The sequence below is a fragment of the Ailuropoda melanoleuca genome, chromosome 7 (assembly GCF_002007445.2).
Source record: "Ailuropoda melanoleuca isolate Jingjing chromosome 7, ASM200744v2, whole genome shotgun sequence".
Classification (NCBI taxonomy): domain Eukaryota; kingdom Metazoa; phylum Chordata; class Mammalia; order Carnivora; family Ursidae; genus Ailuropoda; species Ailuropoda melanoleuca.
Window position 1 is genome coordinate 59,813,844 of NC_048224.1, and position 26,580 is coordinate 59,840,423.

The 26,580-nt window shown below is 61.0% G+C and overlaps 2 protein-coding genes across 2 annotated transcripts in view; both read left to right on the forward strand.

Moving 5' to 3' along the window:
- The first annotated feature begins 187 nt into the window (after positions 1 to 187).
- Positions 188 to 22,446, forward strand: RABL6 (RAB, member RAS oncogene family like 6). The gene is given in 16 exon segments (XM_034664851.1): positions 188 to 571; positions 7,103 to 7,237; positions 8,970 to 9,017; positions 11,428 to 11,480; positions 12,369 to 12,460; positions 14,589 to 14,729; positions 15,142 to 15,247; positions 16,703 to 16,806; positions 18,801 to 19,105; positions 19,285 to 19,435; positions 20,417 to 20,632; positions 20,703 to 20,940; positions 21,259 to 21,430; positions 21,975 to 22,027; positions 22,115 to 22,239; positions 22,241 to 22,446. Coding segments are annotated over 16 exon segments (2,130 nt in total). The 5' UTR covers positions 188 to 441; the 3' UTR covers positions 22,302 to 22,446.
- Positions 22,447 to 22,474: 28 nt separating this feature from the next.
- Positions 22,475 to 26,580, forward strand: part of AJM1 (apical junction component 1 homolog) — a 7,258-nt gene continuing 3,152 nt past the window's right edge. Inside the window, exons 1-3 of the mRNA XM_034663759.1 lie at positions 22,475 to 24,893; positions 26,121 to 26,195; positions 26,271 to 26,580. The exon at positions 26,271 to 26,580 is cut by the window's right edge and continues 2,260 nt beyond it. Coding sequence (XP_034519650.1) covers positions 26,330 to 26,580 — 251 coding nt within the window. The 5' untranslated portion in view covers positions 22,475 to 24,893; positions 26,121 to 26,195; positions 26,271 to 26,329. The remainder of the gene's footprint in view (positions 24,894 to 26,120; positions 26,196 to 26,270) is intronic.

The following is a 26,580-nucleotide window of genomic DNA, read 5'->3' on the forward strand; positions in this document are numbered from 1 at the left end:
CCGCTCCGAAGGCCCGGAGACAGCTCCGGAGGCTGGGCGGCCGACGTGGCTCCGCGCTCACCTCCGCCCGCACCCTGCCGCGCATGCGCGCGCCCCCGCGCGGCCGCCGGGTCAGGCCTCTCGCGGCGCTCCTTAGCGCCGAGTCCGCGTCCACTCGCGTCCCGCCGCGCATGCGCGCACCCTCTTGGCCCTCGCGGCACCCTGTAGCCGCGCGCCTCGTCGAGCCAGCGCCAAGATGGCGGTTCTGACAGGCGGAGGGTGGACGCGCCGGGGGTCGCGGGGGCCGGAGCGGAACCGCCGCGACTGAGCCCCTGAGCCGCCCTCGAGGCAGGCGCCCGGCCGCCGGGACTCGGGACATGGTGCGATCCGCGCCGGGCCGCCGCCGCCGCCGCCGCCGCTGAGCTCGCGGGCCGCGCCAGGCTCGAACGTGGGAGCGGGAAGATGTTTTCCGCGCTCAAGAAGCTGGTGGGGTCGGAGCAGGCTCCGGGCCGCGACAAGAATATCCCCGCCGGGCTGCAGTCCATGAACCAGGCGCTGCAGAGGCGCTTCGCCAAAGGGGTGCAGTATAACAGTGAGTGCAAGCCGGGCGTGCCAGGGTTCCTGCCAGGGGGACGTGGAAAGTGGGGTCCGAGGGCTCGGGCGGAGGAGGACGCTCCCCCGCTGGCTCCGCAGGCCCGGGCCGCGGCGACTGGGCGTTGGCAGAGACCAGGTCGCGTCCCGGACCCGGAAGCACTGGGGGCCCCGTCGTGCCCCAGGGCCTCGCGGTCTGCGGGTGGATGTGGCAGATCCTGATCGTCTCTGTTGAAGATGTGCTGAGCCCTTACCTGTGGCAGGTACTCTAGGGGCGTTCACTTGGGGTCGGGAGTTGATGCCGGGCTGGAGACGAGGTCCTGGAGGACCCCAGGGCCGGAGGGTGGGCGCCTCGGCCCGTTGCGTTCCCCTGTGACCGGTGGTCATTCCCGAGGAATACTGGCACGTTTAGAAATCTGTGCTCTTAGTTTGCACGGTAAAATTAGTACAGGCGGTTCCTGGTGCGTTCTGCGGTGCCCTGATTGGCCCGGATAACCTCGTCTAAGAGTGATTCTTACATAATGTGGGGAGAGCTCTGTGGTCTGTGACGCTTGAAGGGGTGGTGGGGCTCCCCGTCAGTGAACCACGTGATAACCTGCCCAGGAGCTGTGAGATCCAGCTGGCCCTGGTGGTTTGAGCTTTGGGATTTTTCTTTGTAGATTTCGTATTCAGTTTGAAGGGAATATCATCTACGCCACATATTGCTGCCCCACCCCCTCCTTTTTTTAAGAAGCATTTGTAAGGGATATATTTGGAAAAGGCTCCAGAAGGCACAAAGACGCTTACTTATTGTAGGAGACTTCTCTTCCCCTGAGGGAAGGAGGAGTTATTTTCAGAAGCCCCGAGAGCCCAAGACATTTCCAGTCCTGTTATAAATTATGTAAATTGTATAGCTTCTGGACGGTAACCATTCTCTTGACCTCTTTTAAGTTTTTCCATCGCGCTGTCCCTTTCCTAGCATTATTTAAAGGCTTTTTATGTTGTTCTCTGCTTTCAAATTGTTCCCTTTCATGTATTTTCATATGTTGCTACAAGATTTTGGACCCCTCCCTACCCCTCCCTCTGCTACTTTAAGGGGAGCCTTCTGGTCTCTATGGTGACCTATTTAGGCAGTAATGCACCATACTAAAAAAAACTAATTGGAAAGACTTCTGTGCAAGTTTAAAAGAGAGGTCGTTTTAGTTGTATTCAACTCACAATTTTGTATGTATTTCTTTCACATTTAGAAAAGAAAGTGGTAAGTTGAAATACTCATTTGTACAAATCTTAGGCTCTACATTTGACTTCCCTCATTTGCTTTTATTACTTACGGTATTATTTTAAACTTAATCCTAGTCCTGTGGAAATCAGAGCTAGAAACTGTAAACTTTTCCCCTTCTGAAAAGCACTCCCTGAGAGGCACATTGCCTAGCCTTGGGTGGTTAACGAAAGTGGGGGTGGCGCAGCAGAGTTGTTCCAGAGAAGTAAACCCAGCCTCAGGTAGTTGGGGGACAGGTTATGATTCCCTAGGACTGCAGGAAAGGGGGTGAGATGGAGAAATTGCATTTAGAGGGAGGTTGTCTCTGTAGTTGAACAATATGCAACTTTGAAACTTTGTGATTTCCTTTATTTATTTTCCAAAATGTCTTAGGGGAAACAAGCCAGCCATCTGATGACTATAGATTCAGGATTTTTATAGGCAAGAGCTGATGATGTCCAAGTGTAGATGTTATGCCTTACAGAACCTTGTCCTCTTGGGGCAGACAAGTCGTCTCCTTTTAAATTGCTCTGATAATGAGAAGTGGCTCAGGTCCCATGCAAGAGCCCCAGCATACACATCAAATTTAGAATCAAAAACCTTAATGAGACACTGGCCCATAATTATAGTTTGAAAGTTATTTGCATTCAAAGTGGAAGAAAGAATGTTACCTGACCTGGTCTATCCTTTCTACCATGACTGGACACAATTTCTGAGCCGTTTGGTGAGGAAGCCTTAACTGGGCAGCTTCGCAAGTGAGGAGACGCCAGTCCTAGTGGAACTTGTCCGGAGTGCCCTTGCTCGGGCCCGCGTTCCTCACAGAGAAAGCCTCTGGACACTGGGACAGCCGGAGACCTGGCCAGGTGGATCTCAGCACTAGAAGTTAAAAGTGGACACTCCTTCAGTAAGAAACCTTCTGGAAGGTTTGATTTCAGGATAAGAGAGCTTTTCCAGGGTAAGAAGAAAATACCTTTAAGATTATATCAAGATTCTTTGAACAGACAAATTATGTTTGAAAAAGAACCAAAGAGAACCTCTAGGAACGAAAACATGGTGGTGAAAATTAAAAAGTCAGCAAACAGATGAATCAGCATAATAACCAGACTAAAGAGAGAATTGGTGCTGGAAGAGAGATGTGCAGCCCGGAAATGAAGCAGACTCCAACACTCGCCTGATAGGATTTTCAGACAGTAGCCAGAATGGGGAAGAAGCAATATTGGAGGGAATGAAGACGGGATTTTCCACAATTCGCGAAATATGTGAAACTCCCAAGAAGTCCAGTGCGTTTTAAAAACACACATAGCTAAACACATCATTAGAAATTTTCAGAACATCGGGACCCCTGGGTGGCTCAGTTGGTTAAGCGTCTGACTCATGATTTCGGCTCCGGTCTTGAGGTTAAGCCCCACATCAGGCTCCGTGCTCAGCGGGGAGTCTGCTTGAGATTCTCTGTGCCTCCCTCTGCACTGCCCCGCCCAACTCACTTGCGTGGGTGATCTCTCCAAAAGAAAGGAAGGAACGAAGGAACAAACAAACTGCATTCAGAGAGCCAAGCATCACTCTGGCTGAGACGACATGGAAGGCGAGGGTGCTCACCTTGCTTTCTGCACTTGCTAGACTCTGGTGCCAGAACAAAGGAGGACAACACAAGATGCACGTAACCATCCAATCCCATCCGGGGGCACAGACCTAATAACCTAGTGAGAGGTCAGGAAATGAGCACCAGAAAATCATCAGAATATTAATAACAAATCATTGCATTGAGAGCAAGGAGGACTACCCCAGGAATGCAAGGATTAACAGAAAATATATATCGTGTGCTTTACCACGGACTAAAGGAGAGAAAGCATTGCAGTCTCAATAGGTACGAGCAAAGATCTGATGAAATTCATCACCCATTCGCGACTTACAGAAAATAAAAAGAGAAGACCCACTTCTTTTTTTAAGGTTTTATTTTTAAGGGGCGCCTGGGTGGCTTAGTGGTTGGACATCTGCCTTCGGCTCAGGTCATGATCTCAGGGTCCTGGGATCAAGTCCCACATCCGGCTCCTTGCTCAGCTGGGAGCCTGCTTCTCCCTCTGCCTCTGCTTTCTCTCTCTGTCAAAAAAATAAGTAAAATATTTTTTTAAAAAAAGATTTTATTTTTAAGTAATCTCCACACCCAACATTGGGCTCAAACCCACGGCTCCGAAATCAAGAGTCACATGCCCCCCTGACAGAGCCAGCCAGGTGCCCGGAGAAAACCCACTTCTTAGCAAACTAGGAACAGAGGGAATTTCTTTTACCTGGTCAAGGGTATCTACGAAAACCTGTGTCTGTTTGTACTAATGAGACAGAGGAAGTGTTTCTTTTTAAATCTGGACAGGCGAGGACTCCCCACTTTCATTAAGCTTTTCCATTGGTTTATGGAATTACTCCCAGCAGAAGGAAAAATAAATTAGAAGTGGAGGGCGGCAGATATATGCCCTTCTTCGGGGAAAAAATTAACATAAAATAAAAAATAGGAGTTTTCCCTTCATTAGGATGCTTTTAGGTGTCGGAAGCTGACTCCTCACGGCTGCTTTACCATGGGGCCCAGCCCTTTTCTAGCAGTGTGATAGAGCTGGTAACCTGAGCAGCCCTTCCCCTAAAAACCATTTTAAATGTTTGAATAAAACATTTAGAAAAACATCAACAGGGGTGCCTGGGTGGCTCAGTCGTTAAGCGTCTGCCTTCAGCTCACGTCATGATTCCAGGGTCCTGGGATCGAGCCCCCATCAGGCTCCCTGCTCAGCAGAGCCTGCTTCTCCCTCTCCCACTCCCCCTGCTTGTGTTCCCTCTCTCGCTGTGTCTCTCTGTGTCAAATAAATAAAATCTTTAAAAAAGAAAGAGAGAGAGAGAGAGAGAAAGACATCAACTCATCACTCAGTTCTTGAACTTAAATAAAGGTTGTACAGCTGTTCATTGTACTTTTCTCAAAAGCAAAGTGAGTGAATATTGGGAGGGAAGCCAGCTCCGAAGCTCCCTTCTCCCTGAGGGTGTCTGCCAGACCCGGGCTGGGTGGTAGGAAGAAAAACTGAACCCATTCTGGGAGGGGCGTCTCCCAGGGGATCCCTGCACAAAGCCCATGTGGGTGACCTCCACTTGGTTTTCCTTAAAAACATCGACGTGGCCCCCAAAATCTCAAGTGGAGAGTTTACATGAGGTCTTCCCGGGTTGTTAGTGCTCTGGACGACAGGCAGAAATACTGGAGATGCCTTCTGATGAATGTGGCTTCAACCCAGACCTCAAAGGGGCCCCAGAGCTGAAGGTCCAAGAGACGACGAGCTGCCGGTAGAAGGTCAGGAGGCACACCGTCCTCTGAAGTTGTCGGGCTTCACGGGACCTAAAGTCGGGACGCAGTCAGTCATCACGTAGCCACTTGGAGTGGTGGCAGATGGGAGCTACCCTGAGGGCGCTGAGCGTCTTACGATGTATATAAACATCGAATCCGAATGGTGTGCGCCTGAAACTAACGTCATATGTCGACGCTACTTTGATGAAAAATAAAGTCAGTATGTATGGCACGTTCAAAGAAATAAAGGCGGAATTTGAAGACTATACAAAAGGGTCAAGTAGATTTGAAAAGGAACTTGCCTCTGGAAAGCTAAGAAAAGGCGAGAAACGGCAACCGGGAAATAACGTAACTCTGTAACCAGTAGCATCCCGAGAGTAACAAGACAGCGCGGTTCCTGGCCTGTTCTCAGGACGGTCTGGCGACTGGCGCTCTGGATTTGTCCTGCCCTCTGCCTGGCTAGCAGTGTCCTGGGGACAGGAGCCTGCCGCTCTCTGGGGGTAAGCTGCACATGGTCTGTCCCCCTCATCCTCACTGAACAAGGGACAGAGGCCCCAGTGTCTGGGGACCCCCCTAAACTGGCACATTTCCTGCAGGGTGTTCAGGCTCATGGCCGGGACCCAGGACAGGCCCCGAGCTGTGCTTACAGCACAGACACGCCCTGACCTTTCTCGCAGGTTCTCCTAGGCGTTTGGCTTCTGGCTGGGATCAAGTCTAGATTGCCCCGACCTTGAGGGCAGTGGCTTGTTGTGTGCTCTCTGGTGACATGACAAAGCTGGTGGGAGCAGAGCACCCCTGAGATCTGAGTGGAGCTGTTTCGAGTGAAGACCGACCAACATGTCCCGAGGACTAGAGCTGGGGCTGGGGAACCGTGGGGTGGCGTGAGGAGGCTGATGTGGTGACCTAGTCTCACAGGAGAGCTAGTGAGTGTTCAAGAACAGAAGGGCCTTGGAACAAGAAGGGGTGCAAGGAGGGCAAAGCCGGGTGGCCAGGGGATCCAGAGCAGGGCTCTAGGGCAGCTCCCCGGTGTCCTCGCCCAGCCTTGGAGCGTGAAGCACCATCCCCCGTGCACACAGCTGCTCCAGGTGCCTGCCCTGGGTCCGGGAGCATGGCAGGCCCTCCCACAGGCTGCCCACCTGCACATCTTCTCAAGCCAGAACCTTCCCCAGGGGTGCAGTCCATCACCATGGCCGTCAGCTTTGCTCCCGTTCTCGCCCCTGCCCCCTGGCTCTGCATGGTGTTCCTGACCTCTCTTCTTCATCTTTCTAGAACAAACCAGACCACGGCACTCTTACACTGAATGCCGTGCCATCCCTCAGAGGCGGCCAGAAGCCCATACTCCTGCACGGTGCTGCGGGATTCGGCCCCCGCCTGCCCAGAGTCTGCGCACTTGGCTGCCTGTGGCTTGTTCGCCCCCACGTGTGCGCACCCAGCTCGCAGGCCGCTCTGTAAATACGTGTGCAGCAAGTGAAACAGTGAGCCCTGGCTTTGTGCTCTAACCCCAGCTGTGCGGCCTTGCAAATGGTGGCGCTCTGCGACATCGTGTGCTAAAAATACCAGGGCTGTGAAAAAGTAGGTTAAGAGCAAGCTACGGAAATCTAGAGAGCTGCCTAAGGAGAATGTCAGCCGCCCCCCCAACTCTGGTCCTGAGTCAGGGGTCCCCAGGATGTCCAGCTCTAGGGGAGACCACTGTCTTGCAGGTGCAAAGTCTGAGGGGGCTATAACTCCATTAACCCCAGGGGGAAGTGCCTTTGGGGCCCTCATCTGTGGAACAGGGAGGGAGAGCCGAGGGCCAGGCTGGGGCCGCAACCCCTCGGGGTCCCCCAGCAGCCCACCCCAGCCCTCGGCTCTTCCCTGCTCGCCAGCCATACAGGCCGTGCTCTGTGTGGAAGCAAGCGTGTGTGGCGTGTGGACTGTCATCGGTGGAGTTCGAGTTTGTTGCCGGTTTGATTTGCTTCCCTGATGTGTCCTCTTCCCCCCAGTGAAGATAGTGATCCGAGGAGACAGGAACACGGGCAAGACCGCGCTGTGGCACCGGCTGCAGGGCAAGAAGTTTGTGGAGGAGTACATCCCCACGCAGGAGATCCAGGTCACCAGCATCCACTGGAACTACAAAAGTGAGGGCAGGGGCGGGCGAGGGCGCGGGCGGGTGAGAGGTGGGGCTGGAGCGCAGGCAGGGTGCCCTTGTGTGCTGGGGGCTTTCCTGGGTCCTCCCTAGGCCTGCTTCCTCTGAGACCCTTCCCCAGCTTCCCCGGCTGTGGGGCCGTCATGGAAACCCTGCAGACCTGGGGGAGCCTGCTTGAGCTCCGAGGCGCTGTCATGGGGGCGCCCACTAGAGCTGCTCCTGGGTTGCCCGGAAATTGCCTCTCCCCACGGACCCTGCTGCAGAGAAACAGACCAGGCCGTGGTGGGGGCTCCACGTAGGGAGCTGTGTCAAAGACCCACCCTCAATTCTAGAGACCCAAAGGGCAAAAAGTTCCAGGTCTAACACGGGAGACATCTGGGGGAGCCGGTAGGCTGATGCTCCCTGCAGCCACCAGCACTGGGCCTGCATGTGCTCCACCAGCAGGAGGGACCCCGCAGTTCCTTTGAGCCCCAGTGTTTTCTCTCTGCAGGATCGCTTGGTGGACAGAACATACCTCACCTTGCAGCCCCACGGCAGCAGACAGTTGCTCTGCATGTTCAGAAACCATGAAGGCAAAAAAGTCCTTTGAACCATTTCAAACATTCCTTTTTACTGACCAAAAAAAAATGTAGTTGTGGGGCGCCTGGGTGGCACAGCGGTTGGGCGTCTGCCTTCGGCTCAGGGCATGATCCTGGCGTTCTGGGATCGAGCCCCACATCAGGCTCCTCTGCTATGAGCCTGCTTCTTCCTCTCCCACTCCCCCTGCTTGTGTTCCCTCTCTCGCTGGCTGTCTCTATCTCTGTCGAATAAATAAATAAAATCTTTAAAAAAAAAAAAAAGTAGTTGTGAACGGGACACGTGGGGCCTGTAGAAGTTGCAGCTCCCATTGAGTGATGGCCCGGCCCCATCCCAGGACAGCCGCATGGCCCGGCGTCAGCCCAGCTCACGAGCTGGGGCTGACGGAGCCTTAAGGCAGCAGCCGTGGCACCCCTTCCCGGTTGGGGCGAAGCTGGTAGTGGCAGTGTGCTCTTGTGCCCCACAGCTTGGGGGCAGGTGCAGGGCAGTTCCCACCTTTCCCCTGCCCCCTCAGAATCATGGGGATATAGGGGTGAGCCCACTATCCTTGCACTTGGGCCACCACCAGGAGACATGGCACAGGCCCTGGGCCCAGACGGGCCATTCATAGGGTCCGCTCCCTGGATCCTGGCACCCTTCCCAGGCAGAGAACCGCCAAGTAGGGGCTAAGAGTCTCCTCTTTGTGCAGAACAAACAGAGCATGGAAAGCCAGCTAGTTCTGAGAGAGCCAGGTGCCCTGACGGCCTGTGTGGGGCCTGCCTCCTGGCAGGGACCTGGGCCAGCCGACTCCACCAAAGACTTTGGGAGAAGCTCAATGTTGGGTGGCCGATTGCAGAGGGCCGACGGCCCATGGAACAAAGTTGAGGCTTGTCGCTGATAAGAATCAGGCCAGAGCACAGTCAGGCCCATTGAGGCCTGCCCCTGCCCCCAGAGCCCGCTCCCCAGGTGCACCTGCAGAGGGGACCCTGGCTGTGTGGACCTGGCTGGGGACAAGGCCACCTCAGGGACACCTGCAGGAAATGGGGAGCATGTCAGCTGAGGATGGGCCAGGGTCGTTCAGTGTAGCCTGAGCAGAAGCCTGAAACAGCGAGGAGCCTTGCTGGTCGAAGGTCTGTTGGACACTAATCTTCGTGTCTTCCCCATTTTAGCCACTGATGATATCGTGAAAGTTGAAGTCTGGGACGTAGTTGACAAAGGTAAGTCATGTCTTTTCATCTTGAGTACATTCTCCCGATGCTTCATTCCTTCTGTGAATGGAAGCCCTCCTTGCCCCGCCCCCCACAGCCACTTCTTTGGCACGTCCTCCTCGTGTGGCTCGCTTGCTGGTGTCTCAGGCCTTCTGGTCTCTGCCTTCTCAGAAGACTTAGTATGGATGCAGAGTGTGCAAGCAGCCCGGAGCCGTAGCAGGTCTGGGCCTTAGACCAGCTACCTCTTGTGTCAGGGGCGGATGGGACGGGACTCACAGCAGCGACCCGTCAGCACCGCAGCCGTTGCTATTTAAATGTGTGTTTCACCCACTGAGGCAGCACACAGCAGCGGGGGCTGAACGTGGGCAGCAGAGCTGGGGCGCTCCAAACCCAGAGGCCCGCGTGGGGCTGTTCCACGAGCCCTCCCTGCAGCGCCGCCAGTGCTGTGCCCCCATGCCCAGGCTGAGGACCAGCTCGTTGGCTTCCGAAGCTGTCACCCCTTGGGGGCACGTGCCTACCTGACTGCTCCGCACGGGCACCGCCGGCTGTGGTGTCTGCGCTCACAGGGAAGTGCTCGAGCTGTCGGGGCCCCAAACCTCCAGGGCCGTACCCGTGTGCGCCTGGCAGGGAGGGGCAGACATGTCCCCCTTCGGCACCCTCTTACCTCCTCCTCACCCTCAGGCCTTGAGCCCCTGCTCCTCCCTGGTGCCAAGGCCCTGTGTAGCCTGTGTGCTACTGAGCGTGCTCTGACCTCTGACCCCTGACCTGGGAGGCTTGCCGTAGCTGCACACGTCCTCCAGTGAGAAAGGAGACTGGTTTCTTGTGCAGACGGTGCCCACCCCTCTCCCTTCACCGTGTTCTTACGAGGTGGGTTAGGTTCCCAGGACTGATTCAGCTGGTACAGGACACCCCGAGGGCAAGCAGGAGAATCAAGCAGGAGCTGCGGCCTGCCAGGATGCCTTCAGCCCTCGCGGGCCTGTATGGGCCTCGTGCTTCCAGACCTGGCCCCGCAGCATGTCTGCGCACGCCTTTGGAAGGCACCCTGTGCGGCCTGGTTACTATTGTGGATTTGAGGGGAAGCTTCCGTGCCCCGGGGGCTCCCCTCCTGGAGCACTGCCCGCACCCTTCCTGGCCGCAGCTCCATCGATTTGGGGTGGGAGGCATGTTTCCAGAGTGGAGTCCATACCTGGGGGACAGGGCCCCTTTCGGTCAGCACGTGATGTCGTCCCTGGTGGGAACTGCCCTGTGGTGCAAAGATACACCACATGCAGGGACAGCTGAGACAGGGATCCCTTGGCCTGGCTGTTCCCCGTGTCCCACTGAGGTGCGGAGAGGGCCGGGGACAGGGCGGGAAGGTCCTAGGCTTGTGTGTAAGCACACGGCCTCCCCGCAGCTCCGCGCTGCCTGGTCCCCTCGGGTGAGAAGGAAAAGCCCCCTCTCCACCGCTGTAGCTGCTTGCCTGTTGGACAGGGTCTGAATGCCACGCACAACTGCAAAGGGCATTAAGTTGAGGTGTTGGTGGCAGCGGAGGCCAAGATCCTGGTGGAGAGCAGGAGAGGCGGCACGGAGGCGAGGCCCGGCAAGTCTTGGGGCAGGGCCCAGAAACTGTTGAGGCACCCCAAGAAGACAGGGTCCTGGGGAGCAACCTCACATCCCCCAGGCAGCAGTAGCTCCCTGAGACTGTGGGTGGTGCCGGAGGCGCCACGTGGCCAGCTTCCGCTGACCTGGGACGGCCCCAGAGGTGGTGAGAGGGTCAGAGAGAAGCTGTGGAAACAGGCAGCGATAGGTTTTTTAATAAACGAACCCAGTTGTTGGGGAGAGGGGAGGGCTTTCTTAGTTTGCCCAGGCCGTTCCTCAGACTGAGGGACCTGGAGTTCCTGGGGTGACAACAGTCCTTCCTCCTCCCATAGGATATATCAGAGCCAAAGGGGAGGGAACGCAGATGGCTTGGGGCTCCTTAGTACTCAGGAGCTGCTGGAGACCAGCTCTGGCTCCGCGCGCTGCTCAGGGCTTAAGCCCAGCCTGGGGAGCCTCCGTGGCCTCAAAGGCAGCACTGGGAGACGGGGCTGGGCTAGCCTGTGCCAGCTGACAACGCCCTTCCAGGGCTGGGACCTCTGTCAGTCCAGGAAGGAAGTGCCCGAGTTTGCTGGGGCCTGCCGGGCACTTTCCAGTTTAGCTAAGCGGCTGGAGCCCATTAGGGCTTCTCTCCTGGCCAGGCCAGGGCAGCTACAGCTGCAAGGAGGTCTCAGAGGGGTTGCTCCAGTGCCAGCTGCGGGGGCCATGGCTCCCTGGGGCTCCTAGTCAGATAAGTATGGTGCCTGCCGGAGGTGGGGGCTGGATGTGGGGGTGAGGCGTGGGGAGAAGTGTTCCTCCCTAGGGCCACAATTCCCCCCATAACTGTCATCTGTCTTCTAACAAGGGAAGTGCAGGCGGCGAGGTGATGGCTTGAAGGTGGAGAACGACCCCCAGGAGGTGGGTAAGCTGCATCCCCCCGTAGGGCCCACTGTTGCAGGTGGGGGTTGGGACCCTCCCCGGGACTCCAGTTGGACCAGCCGGCCCCCCTCCTCATGGGACCCTCTGTGTCCACGGGTGTATTTTGGGATGGCCGGGCTTGCCTGAGCTGCTCGCGGTGACACCTGCCAGGCCCGGGATGAGTTTGACCTGAGAGGTATTTAGGTGTACTGGCCGAATTCTGTGGCCCCAGGCACACACGGGCACGAGTGTGGCTCTGAATGGGCTCTCCCAGGGCTACCACCCTTGACACAAAGAAGTCAGGGGCTGACGGCCACCCCTTCCATTCCAGGGAAGCTTTCCCATTGTTTTCCAAGGATCCTGCTCTCTGTCCTCCTGCCCATAGATGGCCTCCTTGCTCCCCTTTAGGGTAGGAAAGTTGGGTGACTGCCTGGTCCAGGTCTGTCTGGCCCTTTGTGGGACCCTCTGCTACTGCCCCACACACTGCAGCCACACCCGTCTGTGTGCTCTAGAAGGTTCTCTGCCAGCATCTTCCTCAGGTCTGGAGTGCACACCTTGCAGTGGGCTGCCGGCTGCTCCGGCGCTCTTGTCCCTCTGAGTGCTAGAAGGTTCCTGAGGCTCACGAGGAGGGTGCTGTTGGCTAGTGGAGAAGACCCTAAATCGGGCAGAGTTGATGCGGCCCCAGAGCCTGAGCCATTTACTACTAGACTCTTTTAGGTGAAGTTTTCTGACCCCCATTCTCGACAATCTCCTTTACATATTTTTTTCCAAAATGAAAATAGCTGTTACCTCTCAGACTGTGCTTTTCAGCCATCCCAGGAGACAGAGCTCACAGCGGTGGGAGCCTGCCCCGAGCGCCGTCTCATGCCAGTTGTGTCCTGTCCCTAGGCAGAGTCCGAGATGGCCCTGGACGCCGAGTTCCTGGACGTGTACAAGAACTGTAACGGGGTGGTCATGATGTTTGACATCACCAAGCAGTGGTAAGGGGGCGCTGGCTGGAAATAGCCCTCGAGGCTCCTGGTCCCGCGCCACCTGGAGGGCCACCGCTGCAGTCCAGCAGGCCATGCTGACACCATCAGTTCAGCCCCACGGAAGCCGTGCCTGGCCGTCTCCAGGCGTGTCCATGGGCACAGATGGGGAACATGTGGAGTGCGGGCTGGAGTGGGACAGCACAGTGCGGGGGACACGGCTTCCACAGCCCCATAGCCCTTCCTGGAAGTACCATGCACCATATGGCAGAAGCAAGTGGCCATTTGTTTGGGGTTCCCTAAGACACCGCGGACATTCTTTGACTCACTAAGGGGACAGAGAGCTAAGATCCCAGCAAAATACTACAGAGCAAAGTAGAGGGGTAGACGTGGGGGCGGCCCGGTGCCAGCTCCCAAGGGGCCCCTCCTCATGGAGTCACATGGGCAACATGACACATGTGAAGTGTCTGCCAGGGCAGATGGGGACCCTCGATTCCCCAGGCTTGCCTGGCACCAGCGTTCCCACCCCCCAGGTGACTGTTGGCAGAGAACACGAGGAGCCCCAGCCCCGACGGCCGCCCAGGGCCAGCCGTCCGCAGGCCTTTCCAAGAACGACGGCCTCAGGCCTGCCCTGTAGGTGCTGTTTGGCACGCCAGGGGAGAGGAGCCTTGCAAGATGCCGAAGGAGGAACTGACAGCAGCCTTTGTAGAAATGGCCTGTGGGGCCTTCGCTTCACTTTCAGTGTTTTTAAATTTGTCGTATGATTCTTGCGTATGTAGTCCACGTTCACTGTAGCAAACCCGATCCTGCCGTCAGATGCTGACTCTGGGGTCACTGGTGGGGTCCAGCCAGGTTTCCCCCAGGGCGTTCCACACACACAGTTACTTCTTCAGAACTCTGGGGTCTTACTACCAGATCTGTATGGGTGCTGCTTTGATCTGACAATATGTTCACGCACAGGAGTCTGACAGGCCTCCCAGCAGCCCTCGTGGCGCGCAGGGACGCACACCTGGGTGCCTCCCATCATGGACTGCCCGCTAGTACGTGCACGAGGGGCCCCGGGTGGCAGCAGGCGGCGCATGGGAAACGTGCCGAGCAGGGTGGCGCGGCCCTCGTGGCGCAGACGCGTCCGTGCGAGAGTGAGCCGCGCTGCTCCCCTGGGGTGAACACCGGGGAAGACCCGCGTTTCTCCTGTATGAGCCACAGTGGTCCCTTGTGCCCAGGGCATTAGAGGTAACTTTCCCTGCATGGAATCTGCTATGGACACTGTTAGTGGCCACCCTGCTTCGGGCAGGCCCTTGGCGTCACTGAAGCCCTGTAGCCTTTGCTGAAAGGCAGGAAGCCCACCCGGGGGGAGGGGCCGTGGGGGGCCAGCTGGGCGGCACGCCTGGGCTGCAGGGAGGAGCGACTGGTGTCCTCGGTGTAGGCCGGTCTGCCCGCTGGTGCTCAGATTCTGTGCTGGTTCTTAGAGGCCACGACCAGCAGCACGCTCCGTGCGGGTGGTGCCACTCTGTCTAGATGCTTGTGTGGCCACAGAAAACGGCTCCACTGACCCCTGGTGGGTCAGCTGGCACTGGCAGTGGACAGTGTGGGCCAGAATAAGGCCCAAGGGCACTGGGCACTGTGGGGCGGAAGGAAAGCTAGAGACAGGGCTGCAGGGCAGGACGCCCCCCCCAACCCCCGCAGGAGGGCAGACACCCTGGCCCTTTGGTAACCGTCCCAGTGAGTGTGTGGAAGTCATAAATAAAGTCCAGTTTGTCGCACGAGCGTGCGTGCCTGCAGTTCCCACGGGCAGTCCCCGCGTTGGAGGCATGTTACTTCCCTCACATGCCATCTGGGAGCAGCAGCCATGGGCCCCGGGCCTGGAGAGCAAGGCCGTGACACAGCAGAAGCGACCCATTGGGGAGCCCCGCAGCCTGCAGCTGTGCCCCACAGAGAGCGTGCGAAGACACCTTGCCAGAGGGGACCCTCCCCAGGAAGGGAACTGGAGAGAAAACAGCAGAAGCAAGGGCTGTTCTATGGGGTGTGGGCACTCGTGCTCTGCGTGTGCGGGGTCCTGGGCCCGGGACACGTGACGTGGGGGGCTGGAGGGTCTGGAGGTCGACACTAAGGGGGTCTCTCCTCACCTGTGCCTCCAAAGGACTTTCAACTACATCCTACGGGAGCTTCCCAAGGTGCCGACCCACGTGCCAGTGTGCGTGCTGGGGAACTACCGTGACATGGGCGAGCACCGAGTCATCCTGCCCGACGACGTGCGAGACTTCATCGACAACCTGGACAGGTGCGTGGGCAGCCCATGCTGAGGACGCAGCCCTGCCCGCCCCGCTCTGGCAGTCCCCGGAGCCATGCTGTGGGCAGTGAGCGGCCGGCAAGGGGACCTGGGACAGAGGACGGAGAACCAAGGGCTGGCAGCTGGCTCCCTGGCACCCAGCAGGTCTGCGGGGGTGGGTGGGGACCCTCTGCCCCTCTCTGGGGCTGGGGGTCTGGCTGATGGAGCGAGGCCCCCGCCTCTGGGCACGAGCCCAGGCTGGGTGTCGTCTGCTGGGCCCTCTGCTGTGGGCCCTGGGACCGTGGGGGCGCCCTGGTGTCAAGGGCAGCTTGGCCCAGGTGTGGCCCTTGGCCCAGAGGGGCTGCGCCCTGCTGCCCCCACAAACCCTCTCAGCGTCCGGAGCCATCGTTCTTTTTGTGAACAGACCTCCAGGCTCCTCCTACTTCCGCTATGCCGAGTCCTCCATGAAGAACAGCTTTGGCCTAAAGTACCTTCACAAATTCTTCAATATCCCGTTTCTGCAGCTTCAGGTGAGCCCACCTGCAGGGTGGAGCGGGCGGCCCTGGGTTCTCCAGGGGCCATGCCAGTGGAGGGACAAGACCACCGCCAGGACTTAGTGTGCTGGTGCTGGCAGCACCATCCCCTCCCCTCCTCTGCTGGGCTAGCCTGAGACCCAGGCCTTTCTGGAACGTTCACAGATCCAGCTGCAGGAGAACACAGGCATCCTTCAGATGCCCTTCAGGCCGTTTCTGACCCACAGGGCAGGAACTGGAGGCGTAGACGAGCGGGTGCCCCCGGCCCGCGCTGACTCCTGCTGTGGTGCCCTTGTGCCGGCCCCGCTTCCCCGTGGGAGCGCGCTCGGCCCCCCTCCGGTGTGGGGCTGCAGGGAGAGCCCCCCAGCTCCCACCCCCTCCCACCGTGGGAGCGCGGAGCCCGGTTGGCAAGCTGCTGCGCCCAGAGAGCATGCCTGCTGTCTCTCCGGATAAACTTACTCAGGAGCGATTTTAAGCTCTCCAGAGGGTACAGAGGTGGGGCCGAGGGCTCCTGCACCCCTCGCTCCATGTCCCCCGATGTCAGCCTCCCAGGTTGCCACGGTGCTACTCTCCAGCCACGGCAGCAGTGTGGGTGCGCTGACTGGCGCGGCGGCCCCCGGGTGTCGCTCTCGGCCTGGCCCCGCCGCATGCAGAGCGCTGCGCTGAGCCTGCTCTGGGCTCTGGGAGGCTCTCGGAGCCCCGTCCAGGGCCTGCCCGACGTAAGGCCAGGCTTTCAGGGGAAGGCCACAGAGGTGACTGCCTTTCTCGTCCCATAGCGGGGGCGTGCAACACCCTGTCAGCGGGACGCTGGTCTGCAGCCCCTCTGCAGCCAGGTGATTGCCATTCTTTCTCCAGACTGTGGGCCTGCTCGGGACAGCAGTGGCCTTTCCTCTCCTGGCTTTTTCTCTTTGGAGGGAAACGAGGGCCCCGCAGACAGGGTGCTCAGTGGTGGTTTCAGTTGGAGGGAAGGCTGATATGGGCAGAGTCCTCAGCGGCGCCAGCTGTCCCTGCACCCACTCTTTCACTCGGGACCCTGCGTATTGCATGTGTCCCTCGTACAGATCTCTGTAGCTTCCCGTCCACGTGCGACATGCACACAGATCCCAAGGGAAACACCCCGTGTTTCCTGTACCTGGCTGTCAGCGTTGCATGTCACCGGAGGAAGCAGAATGTTCTGTAGGTCACAGCTGTGGGTGATGCACGTGGAAGGGCCGAGTTCCGGCCCCGAGGTGGCACGTGCCAGAGCTCGGAGTGTGGAAGGACACGGCAGGAAGCCTGGTGTTAGATGTGTCGGAGCTGCTTCTGCTCCCAGGGGCACCGTGTGCGGACAGGGCGTTGTTCACGTCATTGACCCTGTCCTGCTGCTCGGTGTCCCGCTAGTTGCTGTGTCATCCATCAAGGGCTGGCCAAGTGGGGACACAAGGCTGAAGGGGTCTCTGCTCCCTCCTCTAGAGAGAGACGCTGCTCCGGCAGCTGGAGACGAACCAGCTGGACGTGGACGCCACTCTGGAGGAGCTGTCGGTGCAGCAGGAGACCGAGGACCAGAACTACGACATGTACGTCCGCCCGGGGGCTGCCCTCGGAGGCTAGCCCTGCAGGCAGGCTCTGTGGGCGGGCCGACACGTGCCCCCTGAGGGCCAGCCTCCCTCCAGATGCCTCGAGCTTAGGTCTGTGCCCAGCCAGACAGCAGCGCGGAGTGCTTCCCTCCTGGGTGGGCCTGACAGCCTGAGTGGGTCGTATCACTACGAAAAACCCGAGTCCTTTCAGCCTCAGATGTGGCAGTGGGCAGGGCCCGGAGTGCAGGCGGGAGAGTGGCCCTCCCTGTGAGGTCAGCCCTGCAGGCCTTCCTGTTCCCTGTAGCGGGCAGCTTTAGGACTAACACCCGGTAGAGTCGTGCTTGTCCAGAACGGGCAGCTTGAACTGGCGCCCCCCCCTCCCCTGGGGGAGCAGATAGGTGGCCCCTCCAGGCTCTCCTTGGGGCCCACTCAGCACACTGGGGCCGGGCCTTTGTTCAACTGACCTGACCAGAACTCAGGGGGCCCCAAGCTGATGGGCGTGACCCGGGCCCAGCTGACCGCCTAGTACCAGAGGTGGTCGCTGTGCCGGGTACCACTGACCCAGGACAAGTGTCCACCCAAGGCCCTGCGGAGACTGCTGCCCTCCTCTTTTCTGGCTCAGGCTGCCTTGGTTTGGAGCTCTGTCTACCGGATTGACACCGTTGTAGAGTAGGTCTTCAGAGAGCTCCTCGACCTTGGAAGGGGCTTGTGGTGCTGACGAGCGGGGGGTAGGAATGGAACCTTCTGGTCCTTGGTAGCAGAGGGAAGGAGGGTCCTGGCTGCACATGTGCACTGCCAGCGACACGGCTGCGTGGGTGGCGAGCAGCGCTTGGGCAGGCCCGGCCACCGCCAGCTCCCGGGCTCTGGTGTCCACCCTCCACAGCTCCTAGGAGAGGCACTCGCTCTTTCAGCAAGGTGTGACCCTGAACTACCCCTAAACACTGGTGCTTCTGTTTTGTTTGGTTCCCACAGAAAGCACCCAGATGTCACAGCCCAGGGGGCGGGTAGGCTGCTTCCCAGCCTGTGCTCATGTCCTGGGCGTGCTGGCTCCTCCAGCAGGTGTCTGTCCCCGCAGGGACTCACAGATGGGCCTTTGGGTCTCCCCAGAGCCAGATCCGTGTGTTGGTCCTGGAACTAGCTAGAGCGGTTCGGGGGGGGGTGAGTTTTCATGCACTTCGGCTGCTTGGCCGGCCCCAGAGGGAGCCCCACCCTGGTGAGCAGCTGCCCTTGCTGTGGAACCCATCCCAGGGTGGACTGGCTTCTGTAAGCTCCTCTGGCCCAGACCGTGGGGACCCGGCACTATCCAGCACGTTGCCCCTGGGGAGATGGCAGCCAGAGCCTCCTGTCCACACGCGTCCCATGGCCAGCCCTGGGGCCAGGCTGCCAGAGGAGGGCAGCGCCATTGGGGGCTTGGCATGGACGTCTCCATGACCTGTCGTAGAACACGTGGGATAGGCCGAGGACTTGGGTCTGGGTTCCACCTGGCCTACCCATTCTTCTTACTCCACCCCTAAATCCTAGCTTGGAGGTGCAAGTGGCCAGCCCGCACACCCTTGTCGGTCCGCAGGGAGCCCAGCCAGTGCACGGGGCAGCTCCTGCTTGTCCGCCTTCTGTCAGAAAGCCTGCCTCAGAAGGAGAAGGCGTTGCCGCAGGCTGGTGGCACCCCCGGCCTCAGCCCGGGAACAGTGGGGCTTATCACTGAGGTTCCGTTGATTTGGAGCCCCGATTTGGGCTGCTTCCTATCTTGGGGGTTTGGGGCCCTCCCTGTAGCAGGTCTCGTGCCTGCTGGTGGCCGGAGAGCACGGGTGTGGGCGAGGAGCCACCAAGCCTCCCTGCTGGCACTCACCAGCCCCTTCCCTGGTGGAACGTTCTACTGGATGCTAGGGCGTGAGGGCCGATGAGCCCAAGGGCCAGGACACTGCTGTCACCCTCATCTCAGAGGAAGAGACTTAGGGGAAGGCAGATTGCTCACCGCCTGCTCTGTATCCCCCCAGCTTCCTGGAGATGATGGAGGCACGCAGCCGTGGCCACGCATCCCCATTGGCAGCCAACGGGCAGAGCCCATCCTCAGGCTCCCAGTCTCCAGTGGTGCCTCCCAGTGCTGTGTCCACAGGGAGCTCTAGCCCCAGCACACCCCAGCCAGCCCCACAGCTGCCCCTCCACACCCCCTCGGCCTGCCCCTGTCCCCCACCCCCCACGGCGGCCCCACTGCCCCCTGCAGCCCCTGCCCCACGGCGCAGCATCATCTCGAGGCTCTTCGGGAGCTCGCCAGCTGCTGAGGCAGCCCCTTCGCCCCCAGGTGAGCCCCGGGAGCAGCTCGAGGAGGTGGGTGCGGGTGGCCCAAGTGGTGGCACACTGGCCCCATGAGCCTGCAAACCAGGACCGGGTCGTCCTTCCTCTTGGGCCCCACAGCCCAGTCACACGGGTACGGCCTGAGGCGGCCGCTGGACAAGTGGGAATGGCCTCTCCTGTCCACAGAGTCAGGCCCAGCTGCAGAGGCCCCACCCCAAGTCCAGAACGTGGAGGATTTCATTCCTGAAGAAGGCCTTGACCGCAGCTTCCTGGATGACACAGCCCCCCACAAGGATGAGAAGAAAGTTGGAGCCAAGGTCCTGCAAGACAGTGACAGGTAAGGGCAGAGACCAGGCGGGCCCTCAACCTTTTCCCAGCCTCCCCCAGCCCTGGGTGAGACGAGAGGATGGGCCCCACCAGTTTGGCAGCATCTCAGAGGGGAAGGCTCCACGAAGCCCCACACTCTAGGAAGAAGCCTGCTCAGACCAGCCCTCAGGCCACTACATTGCTGACCACGGACTGGGCCTCGGGCTCCGTGAGCCCCCTGCCCACAGCGAGGGAGCCGGGGGAGCGAGGCTGGCCGGACCTGCGTGTTGCTGCCCATGACCCACCGTCAGCACGTTCTTGGGCTGAAACCCTTGAGAGCGTGGGCACTGGCAGAAGCCCCGGGGCAGAGAGCAGCCGCCAGGGCCTCCCCGAGACGTGGGGCAGACAGAGCAGCGCCCCGCCCCTGCCGCCCACCCCTCACCATCGGCTCCTGGGTCTCTCGTGCGCACGCTCCCCTGCACTGCACTGCACCCAGGTCAGACCCGCTAGTCCCCAGCATCCCTGCATCCCTCCAGATATGCGGAGGAACAGAACGGAGCCAGCCCCAGGCTCCTCCCCCAGTACCAGCAACAGCCCCAGCCCATCCACGCCCACGGCCTGCACCCCACCTTCGTGCAGGGGAGCACCCATTTCACTCACCAACAGAGCAGGCCCCACGTGGCTTCCTGCTGTGTGCCGGTGTCTCCGCGCCTCTCCTCGGCCCCCCACCCCACCCCTCCCCGGCCCGCACCACTTCCGCCCACACACACCAGTGGGTTCCTTTGCAGAGGGGCCCCCAAGACCTAGACCACCCTTGCAGCAGGTCCCCCGCTGTCTGTCCTCCCACGAATGTTGAGTGCCAAGGGTAGGCCAGCCCCTCGGCCAGCGCCCACACCGTGCACAGAGGACAGCCAGTACCTGTGGGGGCCAGAGGTCTGGAGCTCAGGGTGGGAAGCTGGGCTCTCTACCTCCCTGGTGACCTCCCACTGCCCTGCCCCTCCCTCCTCTGCAGCGATGGGGAGACCCCAGGTGGGAACCCGCTGGTGGCAGGTTTCCAGGATGACGTGGACGTGGAAGACAAGCCGCCCAGCAGGCCCCTGCGGCCTCCAGGCCCCGTCCCCAAGGAAAACATCGCTGCTTCCAGTGCAGAGCAAGCAGAGGGGCTGGCAGCGCACCCCACGGCCACTGTCCTGGTCCCCCAGAAGTGCTCTGAACCAGAGAGCAAACGGTATGTGGATGGGAGCCACCCCAGGGGTGGGGGCACCCGGGAGCCCCCTGACCCTTTCCTTGTCCCAAAGGCCCTCCACAAAGGCTGCGAGGCTGCACAGGGGTGCGGCTCCCAGGGCGGTGGAGCCCCGCCGGCCAGGCGCCCACAAGTCCCCCACCGAGGACCCCTCTGGAGGGCATGAGGAGGGGAAGGACGAGCAGGGAGCGTCATCAGAGAGTGATCCTGAGGGGCCCATCGCCGCCCAGATGCTGTCCTTCGTCATGGATGACCCCGACTTCGAGAGTGACTCGGACCCTCAGCGGAGAGCGGTTAGGAGGGGACTTGGCGCCCACTCAGCCTGGAAGCCCTGGGGATGGTCCTGGGGGGAATGGCAGGAAGGAGAAAGCGCCAGGCGACATCCTTCTGGGGCAGGAGCCTCAGATCGGCGTGTGACCCCAGGGAGGGGCTGCAGCATCCCAGCTCCCACTTTGGACCCTGCAGGCCACTGTGACTCCAGGTTGGGTGTCAGGGTCTTTCAAGGTAGCTTGTCACCTACCTGAGAATTGCAGGAGCTTTCCCACGGGGGTCACATGACGGAGGGCGCTGGGGAGGACGCTGGCCACCCAACCCGCGTGCTCCTTCTCCAGGATGAGTTCCCAGTGCGAGAGGACCTCTCTGACGAGACAGACGAGGATGCCGTTCCTGCCCAGCCGCCCCCACCCCCCAAGCCTCCCGTGTCCTCCTTCAGACTGAAGAATGACTCGGACCTCTTCGGGTTGGGACTGGCAGAAACGGGCCGCAAGGAGATCAGCGATGAAGGTAGTTCCGGGGCCCAGGTGGGCTGGGGGGGTCACAGGGTGCATGCTAGGACCATGCTGGAAAGATGGGCACCGGGGGGGGGACCTAGCTGAATGCTCAGGGGCACTCGGTGGCCTGGTAGTGTGGCTGCAAGCAGGATACATTCACATCCAGCCACTCCTGGGAAAAGCGTGGTCAGTAGGCCTATGGAACACTCACGGTGCCCCTGTGGCCCCGGGCACCTGCACGGCTCCCTGTCCCTGTCCCTACCCTCCATCCTGGGCCCCTCGAGCCCAGCTCGGCCCCGACTAGCAGTGTCACGTGAGACGTGTCCCAGAAGTTCCTTGTTCCCAAAATGGAGAGGAAAGGACCCTCCCAGGCTCGTGCTAGGGTTGAAGTGTGTCTGCCTGTTGGCAAGTGTGTGCTCTGGTCCCCCGTGGGTCGCCTCTGTGGCCGGGCAGAGGCCACGGCATCGCAGTGCACCTTCTGGGTGGTGCTGGCTGCCCGTCGCCCCCCCCCCCGCAGCCCAGGAGCTGCAGGCCCATGCTGTGTCTTCTCTCCGCAGATAAGGCGGGCAAGCCTCCCACGAAAGAGAAGAAGAAGAAAAAAGGCAAAGAGGTAGGCACTCCGCCTCCCACCTCCCCGGTGCCTGCTGGGCAAGTTGGGGTCCTGGTGCCCCCGCGACCTGAGCTGCCCCCTTCCCAGGAGGAAGAAAAGGCCGTGAAGAAAAAGAGCAAGCATAAGAGAAGCAGGGACAGGGAGGAGGGCAGGCAGGAGCGGCGGCGGCGGCCCAGGGGCACAGAGAGGACGGCTGTGGACGAGCTGGAGGCTCCTGGGGGCTGCAGCCCCAGCCGGCCACCTCCGCGGGGGCGGGGACTACGAGGAGCTCTAGGCCTAGCACCGCGGACCGCCGGGGTGGAGACGGACCGCCGGGGTGGAGACGGGCCTCCCGCTCCAGAGCTGGGACTGCCGGCCCGCCCTGCAGGGAGTGGGCCGGCGGGCGGTGGGCGGGGGCTCTGCGGGCAGCCGGCCCCCAGCGCTTCTCAGGGATGGGACTGAGGCCCAGGAGGCCACGAGGCTGTTTACAGGGCGGGGCACATCCTCGTCACCGGCCTGGCTCCTGCTTGCCCCCAGCCCGCTGCACTCGCTCTCCCAGGCCCCCCGCACGTGGGTGGGCTCCGCTTCCTGCCCCTTCTGGCATGGGGGGCAGATATGCCGGGCAGCACTGGACCCTTTCCCGGGGTTGGCTCTTCCCGGGCCCAGGGTCCAGCTTTGCACCTGCGCTGGGCTTGCTGCCGACCAGACCGGGAGGTCCTCAGACACGGTTTCCTCTCGTTTTCCTTTAACACTCCACTCCAACCATAAAGCTCTCCTGTTTTACTGGGTGTCTGTGTGTGCTTCTCCCTGTACACGCCTCCTGCTCCAGCCCCATTTGCCCCAGGTCTCCGTGGGTGGGTGGGAAGGTCCTGAGTTCCCTGCCTCTTTCCCAGACAGGCAGTTGCCCCTGGATAGGAGGCCTTGCGGCCCCCCGTGCCCAGGGAGGTGGTCTGCAGAGGCCTCCAGCAGGCCCAGCTCCAGGTGCATCCTGTCTTGCGCAAGCTGACCAACGTAGCCATTGTTCTGCACACCTGTCTGAGGCCACCTAGGCCAGGGCTGGGCAGCTGTGCCCAGGAACACCTGCGGGCCCCCAGCCCTCCTAGGGCAAGTGCTTGTCTGCTCTCCTGGCCTCTGGTAGGCGCTGTCCTGTCCCAGCCACCTTCCCGGTCTGCCTTCAGCCCAGCATCTCCCTGCAGACCCCGCCCCCTCTAGCTGCCAGCAGTGTCCAGCCCCCACCCACCAACCCACAGTTTCCATGAGAACCATGCACAGGGTGGGAGGGTAGGGGGGGTAGCCAGGCCTCCCCTTCTCAGTCCTGAAAGCGCCCCCTTCCCCAATTCCTGTGCCTAGATGAAACAGCTTTGCACCCTGGAGGCTGCAGGACAGCAGTCACTGGGTTGAAGGCCAGGTACCAAGCGGACACCTTAGGGACTTGCTGTAGCCCACAGCCTACGAGATCTGCCCGTGTGCAGCCCAGTAAACGTGGGGAATCAGGCTGACACGAGATGAACTTGCCTAGGGCCCTGGATCTAAGGGACCCACAACAGGGCAGGTCCCACCCTTTGAAGCCAAGGGCATCCGTGACTCAACCCTCTGCCAAGTCAGACTGCCCTGGTTCTGCGTCTTGTTTGGGAGGGGCTGGGAGGCCTGGAGGATGGATGTCACCCTGTGGTTTGTAAGTGGACCACGTGCAGACCTGCTCAGGGCACCACAGCCCTCCACGTTCCTGGACACTGACCCCCAGGGAGCTGAGGAGCATGCCCTTGCCCGAGAGTCTGAGCATCCTGGGGCAGGAGGCCGCAGGCCTCACTCAGCCGTGCCCATCCGGCCCCAGGTTCCTGCAGTTTGGCACCTCCGGCTTGGCAGAGCGAGGCCCACGGGGCTGGAAGCAGCCCATCTGCTCCAGCGAGGGCTCTGCGGAGGTGCGAATTCCGGGAGCTGTCAGCAGCCCCAGCCAGAGCTTGGGGCTTCTCCAGGGCCCTGCTCCAAGGCCACCACCAAGCCACCAGCTGCCCGGAGGTGGGGGGAGGGCACGGCTGGACATAGGGGCTGGCAGGACCGGCAGGGTGCTCCCTGGGTGTGGACACCCCGGTTGGACCCTAAGCCTGCATCTTGGAAATGAGAGACAGCTTGTCACCCGGCGCTCAGCGGCAAAGCACAGCTGGTGGGCCCCACGGGTTCCAGGCCCGCCGCACGGCCCCTTTAAGTGCAGCCCGGCCGGCCGCCACCGGGGGCAGCACTGAGCGGCCGGCGGCCTCCGCGCCGCTGCCTCGAAGCTTCTGCCGGTGCCGGGGACGCCGCGGAGCGCGGAGCGGGGAAGGCGGAGCGGGCGCAGGCTTGCGCAGCCCAGCGGGTGCGCGCGCGGCGGGGAAGCAGCGCCCAGGTAAGGGGTCGCGGGCCGCTGCCCCACGGGCTCTAGCACGGGATGGAGGGCACCCGCAAGGATGGGGGCCCACCCCGGAGCTACACCAGCGGGTCCCCCCTCGGGGCGCTCAGGGCGGGGGCAGGGCTGTGCCGCGGGGAGGGCCGCGGGAGGGGCTCGTTAGGCCTGGGACCCCTGCAAGGGCCGGCCATCCCCCTGGCCACGGGGAGGGGCGTCACCCAGTCCAGCTCCTCGCCGCTGCAGAGGCAAAGCCGGGCTGTCACCTCCCTGGGGCGGAGCCTCATGCCCTGTCATCGGACCCCCACTCCCGGCCTGGCTTTGAGCTAAGGGTGGGAAAGGGGTGAGAAGGGGACAGTCCTATGAACAGGGACGGAACTGGGGTGGGCGCAGGGCTGGGACGGGACAGGCGCCGAGGCAGCGCTGACCCAGAAGAGCAGCCCTGCGAGCAGAAAGCCCCTGGCACCCTGGGACACAGCGGGTCGACCTGACCAGAGATCCTGCCAGGTGAGGGCCCAGCCCCCTGCTCACCATCGCTCAGCCTGGGGCACACTTCCCAGTTTGTGTGAGGAGGGGGCCATCAGCATCGTCCGAGACCCGACCCATCTGTCCAGACCCTGGGCGCCACAGAGGGGCCGGTGGCCCAAGCACCAACATTAGCCCAGTGCACAGGGTGGACCCCAGCCCAGCCCCCACTGCGGGGGCCGAGGAACCTCAGGTTGCCATGGAGCCTTCCTGAGCTGTTGTGGAGAGGGCCCTCTCCTGAGAAGCAGTGAACAAGGGGGGGCTTTACCCGCCCACCGCCCTGCCTCCCCGCTTGCGGCCTGTCCTAGTGCGCTGCTCAGGGGAAGAGGGGCGGCCATGAGCTCGTGGCTCACGCCCCCACGTGGTCCTGCAGCCGGTGCCTGGTTTCCCAGCTGCAGTGCACAGGCTGTAAAGCTGGGGAGGTGGCTCTCCGGTCCTGGTCAGGACAACCCCAACAAGCTTGGTGGGTTTCAACCACCCTAAGATATTGGGGATCAGAAAAGGTTTCTGCAAAGGAATGGAGGTTTTAGGGCCCAGGTATGCTCTTTGCGTGGCATTATTCTGGCCTGGGCCGCACAGAGGGTTAAGAGCAAGGCAGTTCAGTCTGTCATTGCGGGGGGGGCCATGCCTGGACCTGACAGGGCCATGTCAGCGCCCACTGGGGCCTCACAACTGGGGTTTGGCTCAGAGGACTGTTCCCAGTGCAGCTGCCATTGAAGGACTGGGGGAGGGACTCCATGCCCCACCTGGTCAGCAGGTGGGTAGGGAGGCTCCGTGCTTTGTGCAGAGCTGGTTAAGGCTGGGCCCCCAGGACTCCCCCCACCCTGCCCCAGACAGCACCATCGGAGGGGCTTGCTCTGCACTGGGCATTAGGAGGGGGCTTCAGTCACCAATGGGTTTTGTGAAGTCAACACCTATTAAGAAATCTGTAATTAAGGCTTCACGTGAACATTCAGTCATTCCAGCTGAGACCCCCCCCCATTCTTCCTGCCCCAGGAAAGGGGTTCTACCCAGACCTGCCTAATGGTCACTACTGGGGGCAGAGGGGCCATCCAGGGATATGGGCCCGGTGGCAGGAGCTCAGGAACCACAGCAACAGCATCGCCTTTCTGGCTGACTGGCTCCATCCCAGCAGAAAGTGGCCCAGAAAGGATGGCTTGGGGCAAGGGGCAGGACCTGAGTGGCTGGACACCTGGGTTCCTCCCGCAGGTGCTTCTGACGCCGGCATGGAGCAAGTGCCTTCGGCCTCAGCCAAGGCCTGCAGCCAGGACCACTGCGTCCCAGGTAAGGCAGGCCAGTGCAGGGGTGTCGCCAGGCCTGGGTTGCAGAGGGGCCACCCTGACCTGCATCTCCCACCAGGGCAAAAGCCCCCCAAGGCAGAGTAAGCTGCAACCGCCAGCCTGGGGACCTCTTTTAAGATGACCCGCACGGACCCACCGGACCTGTTGGTGTCGACCGTGTACCAGGACATCAAGGTGGCGGCCCCCGGGCCCGCGTCGCGGCGCGCGCCATGTGAGCGCTCCGCGGCCCCGCCTGCTGCGCCCGCGCCTTTCAACAAGCGCCACTGCCGCAGCTTCGACTACCTGGAGGCGCTGGACGGGGCGGCCATGGAGGCCCGCACAGAGCCGCCGCCCCCGGAACCTGCCGCGCCCGCGCGCCCGGCCCCGCG